This window comes from Schistocerca americana, chromosome 10 (assembly GCF_021461395.2).
Source record: "Schistocerca americana isolate TAMUIC-IGC-003095 chromosome 10, iqSchAmer2.1, whole genome shotgun sequence".
NCBI classification, from domain to species: domain Eukaryota; kingdom Metazoa; phylum Arthropoda; class Insecta; order Orthoptera; family Acrididae; genus Schistocerca; species Schistocerca americana.
The window spans coordinates 62902031-62921171 of record NC_060128.1 but is presented as its reverse complement, the minus strand read 5'-3'; the positions used below and the strand labels follow the sequence as shown (position 1 = coordinate 62921171).

At 38.8% G+C, this 19141-nt stretch overlaps 1 protein-coding gene across 1 annotated transcript in view; it reads right to left on the bottom strand.

Moving 5' to 3' along the window:
- Window positions 1–1620: 1620 nt before the first annotated feature.
- The window catches only part of LOC124552671 (membrane-associated guanylate kinase, WW and PDZ domain-containing protein 1), a 231036-nt gene continuing 213515 nt past the window's right edge, over window positions 1621–19141 (bottom strand). The window contains exon 8 of the mRNA XM_047126995.1: window positions 1621–8060. Coding sequence (XP_046982951.1) covers window positions 7914–8060 — 147 coding nt within the window. The 3' untranslated portion in view covers window positions 1621–7913. The remainder of the gene's footprint in view (window positions 8061–19141) is intronic.

Here is a 19141-nt window from a genome sequence, read left to right as displayed (position 1 = left end):
TAATTCTATTTCTTTTGGATGAACATTCATCCTCAAGCTATGTTGTTTAAGGCATGACATTTTAGTATTGTCACATTCCAAATACATCAAAAGTCTGTCAAGAAACCTTTGTCTGCCTCCTAGCGTTGCAAGTGAAAACAGGAATTGTTTGGAAGCAGCTTACAATAGACTTGGTGACAAAGACAAGTGTGTTGTTGTTCATGTCATGGAATTTCTGTTCATGAGAAGATTTCATTTTGGAGTAGAACTATAATGGGTTGTAAATCAGCTTACTTGTAATGTAAGAGCTGTGATGACTTTCCATGATTTTATCTGCATTTGGCCATTTTAAAGAAATTGTCAATTTATTTCCGGTAAGGAATTGTATAGGTTCAGAGTTATTGAAGATTACTTGAAAAGTAATAACTTTCACTTTAAGCTGAAGTTTCAAAGTATTGAAAGTCACTGCTAATGCTAATCACCTGAACAGCAATAGGTTGGCAATGTTGAACAATGAACCATCAGTTAACACTGATACACCTCACAGTCTATACACATTTGATTTCGTCTAGAAACAAATGATTGAAAATGAAACATGATGATATTATACATACTTTGTGTGAGTTTAATAAACCAATAGAAAATGTACAAGTCAAGCATAATTTTATGTTAACAGAGAACTGTGCAAAGGTTAAAAAACCAAGTTAAGTAGAACTGCACCAAAGCTAAATCATGAGACTGTGTATCCCAGTAGTACAACAGATCCAAACTTAGTTTAGTGGAAAATATTTTGTCATGAAATCACCGACTCTGCTCTGCAATTAAGTAATACTGTCTCAGGTACACTGATGATCCTTGATATCAGTCACAAATGGTGGAAAATTGTAACAGCTTTTCTACTAGCTGTGTTGGTAGTACAGTTGTTATGCTTAAATTCTACAAGCTTAATATCAATGAATATTGTCATGTGAACAGGAATAGAAAAGTATTGATACACTGCCGTGCACAAATATTAATTTCTGGTTTACTGTTAGTGCACTTGTGTAAACACAACTGGTGGATGAAAATGTGGGATTAGAAGGAATATTTTGCAGATGCATGTCATATAAAACACTTCTTGCTCATATTTCAGCTTTCTTATACCATTTTTTGCTAACCAGCAATAATTACACTCCATTTATGTGTCATGGTGGCCAAGTGCATTTTTAAATCATCAGTAAGCCTTCACATGTGTAAGTGTTTAAATTCAATTAAATATTTGGCTGATGGTATATTTGAATAAGTATGGTACTAATGAATATTGCAAAACTACAACTAACTCTATTCAAATAAGGTGTACACTACAATGCTTCAATATGTACTTAACAGATGTCCACAGTGCTTTGTCTTCTGCCTGCAAGCAAATCAGCAAATGGAAAACTATGAGTGCAACATTTCCAGAGAGAACATTCCAAACTAATAGTCAAAGGTGTAGGTGATATGCAGAAAAAATGGATATTATTATTCTGATATAAATATTCCTTCAATATTAATCACAATTTGATCTCATTTACAATTAAATTAAACCACAAGAGAAAATATTACTTTTATTAGTTACAGATAGGAGGTGCAATTAGTGAAAGACTATTCAGTACAATGAACTTTTATTAATAGTCAACATTATATAAATGTTGTTCTCATCATGAACACAACTCAAAACAGCTAATATAATCTATTTCATAAACAGCTATACCAACAGAAATAGTTTTAGCTATATTCTAAATATCCTAAAATCTCACCGACAGTTACAATACTAATCAAAAAATTTGTTTGGCAGTTTTGTAATATGGTTATCACTGTAAGCATGTCTTCATTAAGTGACTAAGAGTACAATAGAAGTTTTTGTCATGTTGACAACTTCATGATGCTAAATCAGAAATTCAACCATGTTACAATTATGGTAACAGTGGTAACATCAGTAATTCATAAAAAAAACTGCAATATTTCACCCCTATGAGTCACATAATTTAAAAGTCACATACAAAACTGTCATTTATCAACAGTAAACAGTGCGGTTATCTAAAGATATAATTTAATGAACTAGTAATTGTACAAATTTCTACTAAAATGGTGGCAAAGGGAAATTAGTCTCAATGATTAGCTTTACTTGGATGGCTGTATCCAGGGAAATTACACTCGTGTTATCTTTCTTATTTCCAAAATTATGTTACATGATAACAATGATATGACGTGTAGGACGACTACTGATTAAAGCAAGTTTCAAATGAATCTAGGCTGAAGCAAATTTGATGCTTTCACTTATGTGTGACACACAATTATTCAGCTCTGTCACTTCATACACGTACTTGTAATTATTTGATTCAGTATATAGTTAAATATCTTGAAGATGATCACTAATATTTTATTGTATTGTATACAAACACACAGCCAATGTATATACACAGCCAGCTTATTTGAAATAGACAGCACACATCTTTTCAGTCATGGATGACATAGGCCATAGCTTTCTCAAGCTACAACAAAAATCTGCTGGCTGATATTTAAGAAGCACTTACATTTAAGTATAATAAACATAAACATGTTCCATACTGACATTTTTCAGTATTTGTCTTCACAGCATTCAGCTGAAGACCCAAACACAAGAAGATGCATCATAATAGCAAATATCATAGCATATTATCAGATGTTTTGTAGTTTTAGTGCCAACTGTATAATTCTTAAATACTGAAATTCTTTATTGTGTATGGTAAATAAAGTCCTAATTAATGCAGCATTTGAAGTTTATTTCAGTTCGTAAGATTGTAGGAAATGACCATATGGCTTGCTGTTCACAGTACAAATTAGTGTCTGTCATGTAATAGCCCTCAGCCTAAAATTAGTATCTCTTTTCCATCCATATTAAATGTATATGCTGTAGTGGTCAATATAGACATTTGAACATGAGATATGGAAGACAAGTACAATTGTCAGAATTAAAACTGTATTATCAAGATCTGATTAAACACAAGGAATGTTGTAAGTAAAGAATATTGATTTTGATAGTCCGAACTGAAAAGGAAAGAAAGTGATGGATTTAGACAGCTCTATAACAGAAGGAAATTTTCTGCCATAGCAATAATATATGACTGTTACAAAATTATATACAATTAATGGGGTATCTTAGTATTTAAATCTAACATCTTTGTGCAGTATACAATATTTATCTTCCAATGTCCCTTTGGTAAATTCCATAAATCGAAAACATGATCACAATGTCTTCAGCTACACCTTAACAATAAATACAGGTTTAATCAGATATAAATCATCATACCAATGTCATAAATAAGTAATATCCCACATCAAAATTGGATCTATGATATTTGTAATGTATTTTTTTAGTATTCACAAAACATATAAAACTATGGTCTTGTGTATACCTCACAAAAAAACCAACAATAAGAATTTATTAAATGATTGCTATATGTATTAGATGATCATGAGTCACTGAACACACTTCGATGGCTGGAGGTGACTTTAGATAATAAAGGCACCACAGTCAAACAATGGTATGCTTAATGATTAAGTCTTGAAAGCCCCAGAACACTTTCTGAGTGAAGTTATTTTCTTAGATTTCAAATGAGGAAATAATCCATACTTTTAAGTAAATGTTACACAGTCACTGGAGTCAAAGTTAAAACCTCTAAAATAAAATGATCAACATGAAATTTAATTACAGTTAAATCACAAGGCTGTATTACTGTAGACTCATCAGAATTAAAAAAAGCCACTGTGTTTTAAGACAATATGCTAATGAAAATAGTTCAGAGATAAACTTTCAGAAACAATCAAATAGTTTAATCCAGAAAATTGTCTGTGAAGACAGTCTTTTGCATTAAAAGGTAAATGTTTGTTCACTCTTATTTTTAAATGTGATTTAAGCTACTATGAAGTAGCAACATATTTATTGAAAATATTTCACTGTGTGTTATATTTCTATGTAGAAATCAATAGCTCCATTTTTCATTTCTACATGTCTCTAATGACTTTGGAATTACTGCAAACATACAGTGGATACTGATCAGAAAACTATTGCTGGTGATAATCCTTCTAGATATTAAAAGGCAAATTTTATTTGCCTAACAAGTATGATATTCTTATCAAATATTCCTTATAACTGCAGTAAAAAGAGTTATTATGTTTCTTAGCAGCACTATATGTTTTTGAGAATTTGCTGCTAGTACATTTCATTTCAATGATGTGTGCACTTCGAAAATATAATTTTACGTAAAGTGGACAGTGCCTCAGAATAATAAGTTTGATATTTTCAGTTAATTTTGAAATATGAAGTTTAACGTATGTATTGTAATAGCTAATATAAAAATTTGAAAATGAGGTAAGAGAGAAAAGTACAATCATCAGAAACAACACTGTGATAAGTTGATTTTGTAATTCAGGAAAAAGACACAAATGTTCTTCTTTACCATGGTGCATATTCCCTGTTTAGGTCAGTTATTCTCAAAGCGAAGCTGTGAGGTGTATGTGTGTGCTTCAGACTCTCTGTGATTATACTGGGTGACTGATAATGTCTAGTTTTCCCTACCTGCAACTAGATTGTTGTTGCTGATGGAGATTCTGTTAAAGCATAAGTGGATAGCCACCCAACATCAGTTTATTTTACAGTTAATGGGATCATATGATTGCTGACTTGGTGTCTCCACTCATGGAGCTTTTATGATTGTGAATGTCCAGCAAAGCATATGAGTGCTAACTTGACATACCCAAGAAGCCAGTGCAGTACTAGAATAAACTTTTCAATGTTAGTGGTAGTAGAGTTGTGGGAAATTTGGAAAAGAAGAGAATCAGAGTGACTGTCATGAAGGATACTGAAAATTAATTAGACTGATAAGAAATGAAGAGATATCCAACAGAATTGGTGATGAAATTGAATATATACAAAGAAATAACACTGAGTAGCAGGAGGTCTGGGATGATAAATATTGAGACATCTAGAAATAACTGCCCTGGTACAAAATGTAGAAACTGAGAGCAAAAACTGAAGGGGAATCCAGGGATTGGTATACATCCAATAAATAACTGAGGACATTTCGTATATGCAATACTCTGAGACGAAGAGGCTGTCAGAGCAGCGGGTGTAAGTTCCCTGCTAGTAAATTGCTATCACAGTTTCTTTAATTTTTTTGGTAATCAGACTGTTTAACTGGTGGCAGAGCTCACATACATTGGTTATATTTGCCATGTAATAATTGTTACCATGTGCCTTAACCAACAGAATCACAGTTTAAAGTCATTATTATTGTTATGTGCTATTACTGACTGGGAAAAAAAGTGAATAATAGCAGTCCAAGTTTAACTGCCCTGTGGATCTTATCAAATATTAGACACTACAATTTCTACCTGTTACATGCACACTGCTGAAATTATAATGCTATCTTCCGCACCAATTAACTCCATTATCAGCAACTATTCTTGCAGTTGTATATGAAATTCAATGTAAGATACATACTGTGTAGATCACATGACATCCTTTCATTTATCCCCTGTTACGTAACAGTGTTTTATATCTTGATTGCAACCACGCACCTCACATCCATTCTACTGCTCCGTATCTCAACAGACTCCACACTGCTAACTCAAATAATGCCTATTACCAACCAAGCAGTGCTCCTACTAATGGAGGTTTCATTTTGATGAAGTAAAGCTTTCCTTTCTTACCACATTCTGTAACATCAAGTAGTATATCACACAGACATTGCTTAGACACATCAGAGTGACACCAAGTAGTGAACTGCTTAGTATTTTGGCGAGATTAACAAACTGTTGAATACCACATGAAAAGTAATACTGTTGGGAAACTGACTTTGTCGTGATTTCTTAACAGAAGGTTGTAGGTTCCATATGGATACTAACTGTTAGTATCAGTGTTGTATAAATAGTTAAATTGTATTCCATTAACAATGTGTGGAAAATTGTAAATTTACTTATAGTATAAACTTGTTAACAGTTTTTGTGACTTCACTGTTTGAAAACTTTTATAAATTATTCTTCAGAGAACTTACATCAGTTAGCAGAGAACCAAGTTCAGCCTTAGATTAGGCAATATGTGGACCTTGCTGGGGCAAGTGAAACAGTCTTGAAAGAATTTTGTCCAAAAGCAGCATGTAGGAAACTGAGCTACTACAACCAACAAATCTCATGTACAAGAGGCCAAATATGCATGACATCTTGAAATCATCACCATGTGCAGGAAAACCTTAAAAACAGCAATCGGGGACCTTATGCTGAATGTGTCTGCATGGTTTGATACATTCAACACCTGACCTACAGATTACAAGGGTCATAGACACTTGAACACAGATGATGAGATTCCATTGTGAAACATATCACTTAATTACATTTCTAGAAAAATGACTTTTGTTTCACTTTGCCACATGGTGTGGCCAGGTGGTTTGAGGCACCATGTCAAAGATTGTGTGGCCCCTGCCACCAGAGGTTTGAGTCCTCCCTTAGGCATGGGTGTATGTGTTGTTCTTTGCATAAGTTAGTTTAAGTTGGTTTAAGTAGTGTGTATATCTAGGGACCGATGACCTCAGCAGTTTGGTCCCTTGTTTCACCTCTATGAAAACCTAAAATACCTGACCATGGATAGCCTGTCTGTGTACAGCTGGTCTGAAGTAACATGGATAACCCTGATATATGACAAACTCTTTGATGCAGCCAAATAGCAGTTTCAGGATGTAATAGCAAACATTGGGTACAGATTCTTACGGTGGAGCTAACACTTATAATATTTCTATGTGCTCAAACATTGAAGTGGTATGTGTAATTTTGTTAAGGCATTTTATAGTCCAAAAAGACTGAGTGGAGAGATACAATACATGTCACTAGTATCAGTGTGTAGGTTTTCACAAAAGTACTAAAACAGAACAACAAATTTGCCAGGAGATACCATTGCCATACAAATGAAAGTCATTGAAAGGAATTATCCTGCACTGAATATTACTCTTGACACATTTCCCATATAATTTCACAAGACATTGAACTTTAAGCTTTGTAGCCTTACTTTCTAGTTACATGGAGTACAGCTTAAGAATTTTTTGAGGGGGCAGGGGGGAGGGAGAGCCACGAATTTCATCAGCAGCAAGTGAAAAAGAAGGAAGGGTGCAAGATAGTTTTTTAACATCCCAAGGATGACACCAGTGTCATTTGAGAGGTATCATGAGCATGGTTTTGACATGGGAGGACAATGACACCAGTAGTGTGATTTTAAACTAACTGTTCTGGCATTTGCCTTAAATGATTTAACAAAACTTTGAAAAATCTTCATATGGATACACATATGAAACCTCACTTTTCTCAATACAAGTCTACTATCTTCATCAGTCAGACATAGTTAATATGAGTAAGTGGAGGTAAATCATTGGTCTAGTCAATGGCAGTTGGTCTTGAGACTGCTGAATGTTTAAGTACTAGCAATTAAGTAAGGCCAACTGATGAAGAGTAAAACTTAGCATCTTCTCCCTATCTTAGCACTGGGTGTGAAATTTTGGACAGTGCGAACTATGTAAGTCACCATAAGCGATGGAATGCTAGACTGAGATACTAGAACCAGCTGACCTTTTAAGATACATTGGAATAGTTAGAAGAAGGAAGGGATGGGGAGGATGCTGACCTGAGATAAACAAATACATTGGCACCTGTGTTTGTTTACATTGTGCTGATCCCAGTGTACTAGTCGATACCAGGTTGAGGGAGGGGGGCTGTTGGTATCCTGCTGGGGACGGCTGCACGGTTCACCATCGAGGCGGCTCTGTTTGACAGTGCAGAGCGGCTCAGGCCCCGTTTGACGGAGTGAGATGTGCCGGTCCTATTCGACCAGGTGCGCCATGCCGGCTGGCCCCATTTGATGGTGCGGGCCATGGCGCCGGTGCCCAGTCCTACTTTACTGTGACCTGCCGCAGCAGCGTGTCCAGGTTGGCCTTGGTGGTGACCTCGCGGGGTGCACCGTGGCCCGGCCGTCCCCACAGGCCGCGCCACGTCTCGTGGTGCTTCCGGCTGCTCTCGCGTTCCTCCTGCACTGCCCTCTGCAAAAGAGACCACAGAGCTGGCACCACATACAAATGGAACATCAGATTTACAATGGATTGATCCATATTACATTTCTCTCCATATAAGTTCAAAAAGAGAACACTGCAACTACTAAAATATGGTAGGTATAACTACATGGCACTGTGCTGTAAGCAATGAAGTCACTGTCAACACTTTTGGCTCACCACTGAGTGCAGTGATGGGCAACTACTGGGTTTCAACAGCCAATTGAATTCAGTCAGTTTTTTTCAGTCGAATAAAACAACCGAATAAAACTAATCTCTGTGGTCACTTCAGCAATGCAAATGTTTTCCACTCACTCATTGGGTTTCTTTGGTTTCTCTTAATGTGAGACAACTGGCTAACTTGTTCAGGTTTTCTCAGTTACACAGGATGTTTGGGTTAGAGGTATAAAAATACATTTGTTTATATTTTGGTACCTGTTAGGGTTTATAATTTTATTTGTCCAACACTGTGCACAGAAGCTCAAGCATTTTTATGCATGTTGGTGCAGTTCAATGTGGGCATTGTTTGTAACTCATATTCATATGCATGACAGGTGTTATCACCTCTGACAATGCATAGATCTGCTGTCTCAAATCTACATCTCGAACCTTTCTTCTGCAAGCAATGTTTTTTGTAAACCCCCACATACTGAAAACAATGGTGTCAGATCGGGGGACCAAGGGGGCCAGGCAATGGGACCATCCCCTTCTGATCCAACTCTCATGAAACGTCTTGTGGAGAAATGTGGCCACCGTCCCACGACAGTGGGTTGGGGCAATTTCCTGCTGCAGATGGCGCTGTTTGACAGCACACAGCCGAGACAGACGTGTCCTGTCACTGTAGACTTGATAAAAGTGGGACAACAACACCATGCTCGTGTAATCCCATACACAACAGTTATGCCGGTTAGCTTTGCTACTGGTTTGGAAGATCGGTTCATCACTAAACAGCACTGCACTGAGGTAGTCGTCGTTTCTGTCTATATGATGCAACATTTCAACAGCAAAATCTCATTGTCTGTGGTTATCCTCAGGCTCAAAGTGATGGAAAAGTTGGAGTTCGTAAGAATGCAACCATAGATGTTTGTGCACAATGTCATGGACCACTGAACGTTCCAAGGTCTCTTCATTCACCCCAGTTTCAAGATGTTTTCCAGCATGTGTAATCACACTTCACTTTCCTCAAAGAGTCCTGTCTCACTGATAAATGGATTTATGTATGGGAGGATGCACATCCCGCCCTCTTTTGTACACCACTGAACGAGTGGTACAGATTGTGCCTCTGACAACCGCACCACTTGCTGCACCTTTCACTGTGGCACCTTCAGGAGTGCATCTGACTGCTGACACTCACATTTGTGCATATGCATGTGTAAATGTACATAATATGTGCGATAAGACTCCGTGACATTCATGAAATGGTAACGATCACTCCATGTCTTGGAGGGTGTCTCTATCAACTATTAATTTAACAAACAACATAATACGTTGAGTTGTTTCGTTATAAGATTGTGCATACTTCTAGTCCGGACAGCCTGTACATAAGCCATGGCAAGAGTTGCCAATTTTTTTACACAAAAATCATGTATCTTAGCTGAACAAAAGGTAAATAAAAAGTGTATTTCTGAAAATGAATTATTTTCAAAATTCATATATTTATTCATCATACATGATAAGGAACTTCCGATATTAAATATTAAGTTTTGTCTGGTGTTACATGTTTAATAACAGATGTTACATTGTATATATATATATATATATATATATATATATATATATATATATATAGGGTGGTCCATTGATCGTGACAGGGCCAAATATCTCACGAAATAAGCATCAAACGAAAAAACTACAAAGAACGAATCTTGTCTAGCTTGAAGGGGGAAACCAGATGCTGTGGTTGACACGCTAGATGGCGCTGCGATAGGTCAAACGGATATCAACTGCGTTTTTAAAAATAGGAACCCCCATTTTTTATTACATATTCGTGTAGTACGTAAAGAAATATGAATGTTTTAGTTGGAGAAATTTTTTCGCATTGTGATAGGTGGCGCTGTCACAAACATATGGCTCACAATTTAAGACGAACCGTTGGTAACAGTTAGGTTTTTTAAATTAAAATACAGAACGTAGGTACGTTTGAACATTTTATTTCGGTTGTTCCAATGTGATACATGTACCTTTGTGAACTTATCATTTCTGAGAACGCATGCTGTTACAGCGTGATTTTCTATAAATAGCAGAAAACTGGGAATGAACTCTATAGATGTAGCAGTCAGGGCGAACAGGTTATATGGTGGGGTTATGTTACACGCATGGGAGAAGCAAGGTTACCCAAGAGACTCATGGATTCAGCAGTAGAGGGTAAGAGGAGTCGGGGCAGACCGAGGAGAAGGTACCTGGATTCGGTTAAGAATGATTTTGAAGTAATAGGTTTAACATCAGAAGAGGCACCAATGTTAGCACTGAACAGGGGATCATGGAGGAACTGTATAAGGGGGCTATGCTCCAGACTGAACGCTGAAAGGCATAATCAGTCTTAAATGATGATGATGATGAGCAGATTAATGCAATTTATGCTCAAAATGATGTCCGTCAACCTCAATGCATTTGGCAATACATGTAACGACATTCCTCTCCATTCCGTAATATTCGCACATGCATTCACAATGCGCTGACGCATGTTGTCAGGCGTTGTCGGTGGATCACGATAGCAAATATCCTTCAACTTTCGCCACAGAAGGAAATCCGGGGACGTCAGATCCGGAGAACGTGCGGACCACGGTATGGGGCTTCGACGACAAATCCACCTGTCACGAAATATGCTATCCAATACCGAGCTATGTGCCGGACATCTATCATGTTGGAAGTACATCCTCATTCTGTTATGCAGTGAAACATCTTGTAGTAACATCGGTAGAACATTACGTAAATCAGCATACATTGCCGTATTTAGATTGCCATCGATAAAATGGGGGCCAATTATCCTTCCTTCCATAATGCCGCACCATACATTAACCCGCCAAGGTCGCTGATGTTCCACTTGTCGGAACCATCGTGGATTTTCCGTTGCCCAATAGTGCATATTATGCCGCTTTACGTTACTGCTGTTGGTGAATGACGCTTTGTAGCTAAATAGAAGGCGTGCAAAAAAACTGTCATCGTCCCGTAATTTGTCTTAAGCTCAATGGTAGAACTGTACACGATGTTCAAAGTCGTCGCCATGCAATTCCTGGTGCATAGACATAGGGTCCGGATGCAATCGATGTTGATGTACCATTCTCAAAACCGACGTCTTTGAGATTCCCGACTCTCGCGCAATTTGTCTTCTACTGATGTGCGGATTCGCCGCGACAGCAGCTAAAACACTTACTTGGGCATCATCATTTTTTGGAGGTCGTGGTTGACGTTTCACATGTGGCTGAACGCTTCCTGTTTCCTTAAATAACGTAGCTATCCGGCGAACGGTCCGGACACTTGGATGATGTCGTCCAGGATACCGAGCAGCATACACAGCACACGCCCGTTGGGCATTTTGATCACAACAGCCATACATCAACGCGATATCGACCTTTTCCGCAATTGGTAAACGGTCGATTTTAACACAGGTAATGTATCACGAAGCAAATACCGTCCGCACTGGCGGAATGTTACGTGATACCACGTACTTATACGTTTGTGACTATTACAGCACCATCTATCACAAAGCGAATAAAGTGGTCCAGCTAAAACATTCATATTTCTTTACGTACTACACGAATTTGTAATAAAAAATGGGGGTTCCTATTTTAAAAAAAACGCAGCTGATATCCGTATGACCTATGGCAGCGCCATCTAGCGGGCCAACCATACAACCATAGCGCCATCTGATTTCCTCCATCAAGCTAGACGAGTTTCGTTCTTTGTAGTTTTTTCGTTTGATGTTTATTTCGTGAGATATTTGGCCCGGTCACTATCAATGGACCACACTATATATATATATATATATATATATATATATATATATATATATATATATATATATATATATATATTAGCTTAAGGGCTTATTTAATAGCTTTTTTTATAGTGACACAGAAATATTTTTTTTGCACGAAAAACATTTGTGAAAATTCGCTGAATGTCTTTGAATTCTTAAGCGGCAGAGAAGTCAACTACCGCGTTATAGAATGTCGTCATTATTATTATAAAATATTCCCGTTATTATTATTATTATATCTTATTCATTAGTGAAGTAAACAGATTCATTAATTCGCCTTTATATAAAATTAGATATACGATGTAAATTCACAGCCTCTGAAATATTATCAGCTAACTAATTAATATACCGTTCTTTCATAACCTTTCATAACCATTACATGACAATGAGAAAAAAGCATCCTCAACTTATTTTCGAAAATGTTTTATTTTAAGTGACTGAAAATTAATCTGAGAAACATTATTCTGTAAATCTGTACTGTTCTGTCGAAACTCTTTTATCCCTTTTTCCATAATTTCCAGTTATTGACAGGAGTAGTCATTGTAACTTCGTTTTTGTGTCTAAATTTTTCTCTCGTTGTTAGACTCTTGACTACTCCTTAAATGAACTCTACATTAGCGGAGATACTGAGTTGCTGCAGCATTAGTCCTCAAGTACCCTTTCCACATCCCTTTGAAAATCTGAATTGTCAAAATCTATTGAGCTCACCACACAGCAACTGCAACCATTTATCCACTTTTATTTCATCGGATTATTCTAGGAAATACTGAAAGATAGTTCCTAATTTCTTTCGTTGTCTTTATTGGTTAGTAAACCTAGTGATCGCACAGTTAACGATTATTTTTCAATGAAAACCATTCAAAACCCCTCAATACACTAACAACCGTTAACATCGGTTTGTTGCAGAATACTAGAACATATTCCGAATTCGAGAATAATAAATTTCCTAGAGACAGAAAAGGTTATGTCCACGAATCAGCAAGGTTTCAGAAGGCATCGCACGTCAAAAACTCAGCTCGCCCTTTTCTCACATGATACACTGTGAACTATGGATGAAGGACACATGCAGATGCCATATATCTAGGTTCTCGAAAAGCATTTGACACGGTACCCCACTGGTGATTGTTAATGAAGGTACGAGTGTATGGAATAGGTTCTTTTTAAGTAAAAGAAACTAGTACATAGTCCTCTGCGGCGAGTTTTTATCAGAGACAGGGATATCGCTAGAACTGCCACAAAGAAGTTTGATAGGACCGAAAAAAAAAATGTGTGTGAAATGTTATGGGACTTGACTGCTGACGTCATCAGTCCCTAACCTTACGCACTACTTAACCGAAATTATCCTAAGGACAAACACACACACACCCATGCCCGACGGAGGACTCGAACCTCCGCCGGGACCAGCCGCACAGTCCACGACTGCAGCGCCGAAGACCGCTCGCCTAATCCCGCGCGGCTGATAGGACCGTTACTATCCTATATGTTAATCAATGATTTCGTAGACAGGGTGGGTAGCAATCTGCGGTCGTTTGCTGATGATGATGAGGTGGACGGGAAGGTGTCGAAATTGAGTGACTATAGGAGTGTACAAGATGACTTAGACAAAATTTCTAGTTGGTGTGATGAATGACAGCTGGCTGTAAATGTGGAAAAATGCAAGGTAATGCAGATGAGTAGGAAAAACAAACCCGTGCTGTTGAGATACAGCATTAGTAGCGTCCTGCTTGACACACTCGCACCTTTTAAATGTCTGGGCATAACGGTGGACAGCGGCATGAAACGAAACGAGCGTATGAGGATTACAGTAGGGAAGGTGGAGGGTCGAATTGGGTTTATTGGGAGAGTTTTAGGAAAGGAGACCACGTGTGAGACGTCAGTGCGGCCTGTTCTTGAGCGGTGCTTGATTGTTGGGACCGCACCAGGTCGGATAAAAGAAAGAGATTAAAGCAGTTGAGAGGCGGGCTGCTAGATTTGTTACTGGTAGGTTCGAACAACACGTAAGTGTTACAGGGGGACTTGGGGAACTCGAATGGGAGTCCATGGAGGTAAGAAAACTTTCTTTTCGAGGAACAGGGTTGAGAAAATTTCGAAGACTGACACTTGAAGTTGAGTGCAGGATTATTATGCCGCCGCCAACATACGTTTTACGTAAGGAACATAAAGATAAGATCCTTGAAATCAGGGACCGATGGCCCTTCAATCCCACAAACCAACCAACCTACCTACCTACCAACTTGAGGTCAGGGCTCATACAGAGGACATACAGACATTCTTTTTTCCCTCGCTCCATCTGCGAGCGCACCAGTGGTACAGGGTACCCTCCCGCCATGGTGGCTTCCGGGTTATCTATGTAGATGCAGATGTAGACATGGTTGTAGCGGAATTCTGACCATGATCGTCAATTACTGAGACATACTCACACTCACGCAGCCAGCCTTTTAGTCACTTAGAAATGCGATGACCACAAAACACTGTGCAAAGTACCCTCGTATGGGTCATGACGCGAAATTTCTGTCTGAATCGAAGAGTTTCTGGTAGGTTCGACTGAGCGAGTTATCTTGCACGGGGAGTCATCGTCAGATGTAAAACCAACTCCGGATCTGCCCCAGGGAAGTGCGCTGAGATCCTTGCTATGCTATTCCGGTTGTATATTAATGAACTTATGGACAATATTCGTAGTAAGTTCAGAATTTATGCAGATGATGCAATTGTTTTAAATATTTATAAATGTAAAATTGAGCATATTAATGAACTTGTGGGCAATAATGAAAGTTCAGAATTTTTACAGATGATGCAACTGTTTTAAATATTTATAAATGTAAAATACGACTTGGCAAACAAATGGTAATGAGATGGGGTGCTATTAATATCAATGGGGGCTACTCTGGGAAGAAGGTAGAGCTGGCAGAGGCTGCAAGTAAGATGGGGCTGGACGTTTTAGCTGTTAGTGACTTTCGGGTAAGGGGTGAGAAAGAAGAGGAAGTGGGAGAATACAAGGTCTACCTGTCAGGAGTCAAAGCAGGAATAGCACAATGGGGTGTAGGGCTTTACATCAGGAAAGAAATGGAACCCAGTGTAGTTGCAATAAGGTATGTAAACGAACGACTGATGTGGATAGATTTGACAGTGTCTAGCAAGAAAATTAGGATTGTGTCAGTATATTCTCATTGTGAAGGGACAGATCAAGATAAGATGGATAGTTTTTATGAGGCACTCAGTGATGTAGTTGTTAGAGTAAAGGACAAGGACAGTGTTCTGCTCATGGGTGATTTTAATGCCAGGATTTGGAAATCGAACAGAAGGGTATGAAAAGGTTATGGGTAAATTTGGAGAGGATATGGAGGCCAACAGGAACTGGAAACAACTCTTGGATTTCTGTGCCAGTATGGGCTTAGTAATCACAAACTCCTTTTTTAAACATAAGAATATTCACCAGTATACTTGGGAAGGCAGGGGAACCAGATCTGTCATTGACTATATAATAACAGATCAGGAATTCAGGAAGGCTGTGAGAGACACACGTGTATTCAGGGGATACTTTGATGACACTGATCATTATTTAATCTGCAGTGAAATTGGGATTGTGAGGCCGAAAGTGCAGGAGGTCAGGTCCATATGTAGGAGGATAAGAGTGGAGAAACTTCAGGATAAGGAAATAAGGCACAAGTACATAACAGCGATCTCAGAAAGGTACCAGTTAGTTGAGTGTAGTCAATTACAGTCATTGGAAAAGGAATGGACAAGGTACAGGGACACAGTACTGGAAGTGGCTAAAGAATGTCTTGGAACAGTAGTGTGTAAAAGTAGGATGAAGCAAACAGCTTGGTGGAATGACACAGTCAAGGCAGCCTGTAAAAGAAAAAAGAAGGCGTATCAAAAATGGCTACATACTAGAACGCAGGTAGACAGAGAAAGTTATGTTGAAGAAAGAAACAAAGCCAAACAGATAATTGCAGCATCCAAGAAGAAATCTTGGGAAGACTTTGGAAACAGGTTGGAGATTATGGGTAAAGCTGCTGGAAAACCATTCTGGAGTGTAATTAGCAGTCTTCGAAAGGGAGGTAAGAAGGAAATGACAAGTATTTTGGACAGGTCAGGAAAACTGCTGGTGAATCCTGTGGATGCCTTGGGCAGATGGAGGGAATATTTTGAAGAGTTGCTCAATGTAGGTGAAAATACGATCAGCAATGTTTCAGATTTCGAGGTAGAATGGGAAAGGAATGATGATGGAAATAGGATCACATTTGAGGAAGTGGAGAAAATGGTCAATAGATTGCAGTGCAATAAAGTAGCTGGGGTGGATGAAATTAAGTCGGAACTCATCAAATACAGTGGAATGTCAGGTCTTAAATGGCTACACAGGATAATTGAAATGGCCTGGGAGTCGGGACAGGTTCCATCAGACTGGACAAAAGCAGTAATCACACCAATCTTTAAACATGGAAACGGAAAGGATTGTAACAACTACAGAGGTATCTCTTTAATCAGCGTTGTGGTTAAAATTTTCTCAGGTATTGTTGAAAGGAAAGTGCGAGTATTAGTTGAGGACCAATTGGATGAAAATCAGTGTGGGTTTAGGCCTCTTAGAGGTTGTCAGGACCAGATCTTTAGCTTACGGCAAATAATGGAGAAGTGTTATGAGTGGAACAGGGAATTGTATCTATGCTTTATAGATCTAGAAAAGGCATATGACCGGGTTCCAAGGAGGAAGTTATTGTCTGTTCTACGAGATTATGGAATAGGAGGCAAACTTTTGCAAGCAATTAAAGGTCTTTACATGGATAGTCAGGCAGCAGTTAGAGTTGATGGTAAATTGAGTTCATGGTTCAGAGTAGTTTCAGGGGTAAGACAAGGCTGCAACCTGTCTCCACTGTTGTTCACATTATTTATGGATCATATATTGATAACAATAGACTGGCTGGGTGAGATTAAGATATGTGAACACAAAATAAGCAGTCTTGCATATGCGGATGACTTAGTTGTAATGGCAGATTCGATTGAAAATTTGCAAAGTAATATTTCAGAGCTAGATCAGAAATGTAAGGACTATGGTATGAAGATTAGCATCTCCAAAACGAAAGTAATGTCAGTGGGAAACAAATATAAACGGATTGAGTGCCAAATAGGAGGAACAAAGTTAGAACAGGTGGACGGTTTCAAGTACTTAGGATGCATATTCTCACAGGATGGCAACATAGTGAAAGAACTGGAAGCGAGGTGTAGCAAAGCTAATGCAGTGAGCGCTCAGCTACGATCTACTCTCTTCTGCAAGAAGGAAGTCAGTATCAAGACTAAGTTATCTGTGCACCGTTCAATCTTTCGACCAAATTTGTTGTATGGGAGAGAAAGCTGGGTGGATTCAGGTTACCTTATCAATAAGGTTGAGGTTACGGATATGAAAGTAGCTAGGATGATTGCAGGTACTAGTAGATGGGAACAATGGCAGGAGGGTGTCCACAATGAGGAAATCAAAGAAAAACTGGGAATGAACTCTATAGATGTAGCAGTCAGGGCGAACAGGCTTAGATGGTGGGGTCAAATTAAACGCATGGGAGAAGCAAGGTTACCCAAGAGACTCATGGGTTCCGCAGTAGAGGGTAGGAGGAGTAGGGGCAGACCAATGAGAAGGTACCTGGATTCGGTTAAGAATGATTTTGAAGTAATAGGTTTAACATCAGAAGAGGCACCAATGTTATCACCGAACAGGGGATCATGGAGGAATTTTATAAGGGGGCTGTGCTCTAGACTGAACGCTGAAAGGCATAATCAGTCTTAAATGATGATGATGATGATGATGTAAAATTGTGCATATTAATGAACTTGTGGACAATATTTATAGCAAGTTCAGAATTTTTACAGATGATGCAATTGTTTTAAATATTTATAAATGTGAAATTGTGCACTTCACAGAATGAAAAAATTAGTATCCTATGAGTATATTATCAGTGAGTCAGAGACGGAATCTGTCAATTCGTACAAATAAAATGGCGTGTGACTAGGGCCTCCCGTCGGATAGACCGCTCGCCTGCTGCAAGTCTTTCGATTTGACGCCACTTCGGCGACTTGCGCGTCGACGGGGATGAAATGATGATGATGATTAGGACAACACAATACCCATTCCCTGGGCGTACAAAATCTCCGACAAAGTCTCGAACCGGGGCCGTTAGGATTGACATTCTGTCGCGCTGACCACTCAGCTACCGGGGAGGGGACTCATACAAATACGTGGGTGCGACATTTTATAGTGACATCAAATGGAATGATCACATAGGCTCATCAGTGAGTAAAGCAGGTTTATTGATGGAACAGTGGGGAAGTGAAATCAGAATGCAAAAGAGATTGCTTACAAATCATTTGTGCGACCCACACTAGAATATTGCTCAAGTGTGTGGGGACCCTTACCAGATAGGAATAACAAGGGATAATAAGCATATACAGAGAAGGGCAGAACGAGAACGAATGGTCACAGATTCGTTTGATACGCAGGAGAATATCATAAAGATGCAGAAGAAACTGAACTGTAGCACTCTTGAAGATAGATATTGACTGTGCTCACAAATCCCACTTACAAAGTATGAAGAACCGACTTTGCATGATGACAAAGACCGATTACAGCATACATGGAGGTATTTAAACAACCATTCTTGCTGAATTCCATACGTGAATGGACCAGGAAGAAACCCTTGTAACTGGTAAAATGGGTCGTACCCTCTGTCGAACTCTTCACTGCCGTTTTGAGGCGGTAGATGTAGATGTAGAGTGTGGCAAAGGCAGTCTGCTGAGCGATGGGACGATCTGCTGTGACGTCAGCATCACATTTCGCACGCACCCGGCGACAGCTACTGAGCACGCGGATAACTGCGTTTGTACGACGAGTAGCCACAAAGTTTTATCCCGTCGAAAATATCATTCTGCAAACACGGAACTGCGTATTCGCCCTTCAATGTGATACCTTTTGACGACGATAGATACCTCGGTATAGATCTTAATCTCGATATAGAAACTTCGTGCACATGGTTTTTGTCTTGCAAACGTCCCCATCTGTTGACTCATGAATCGAGACGTGGCTGCACGATCCGTTACAGCCATGCGG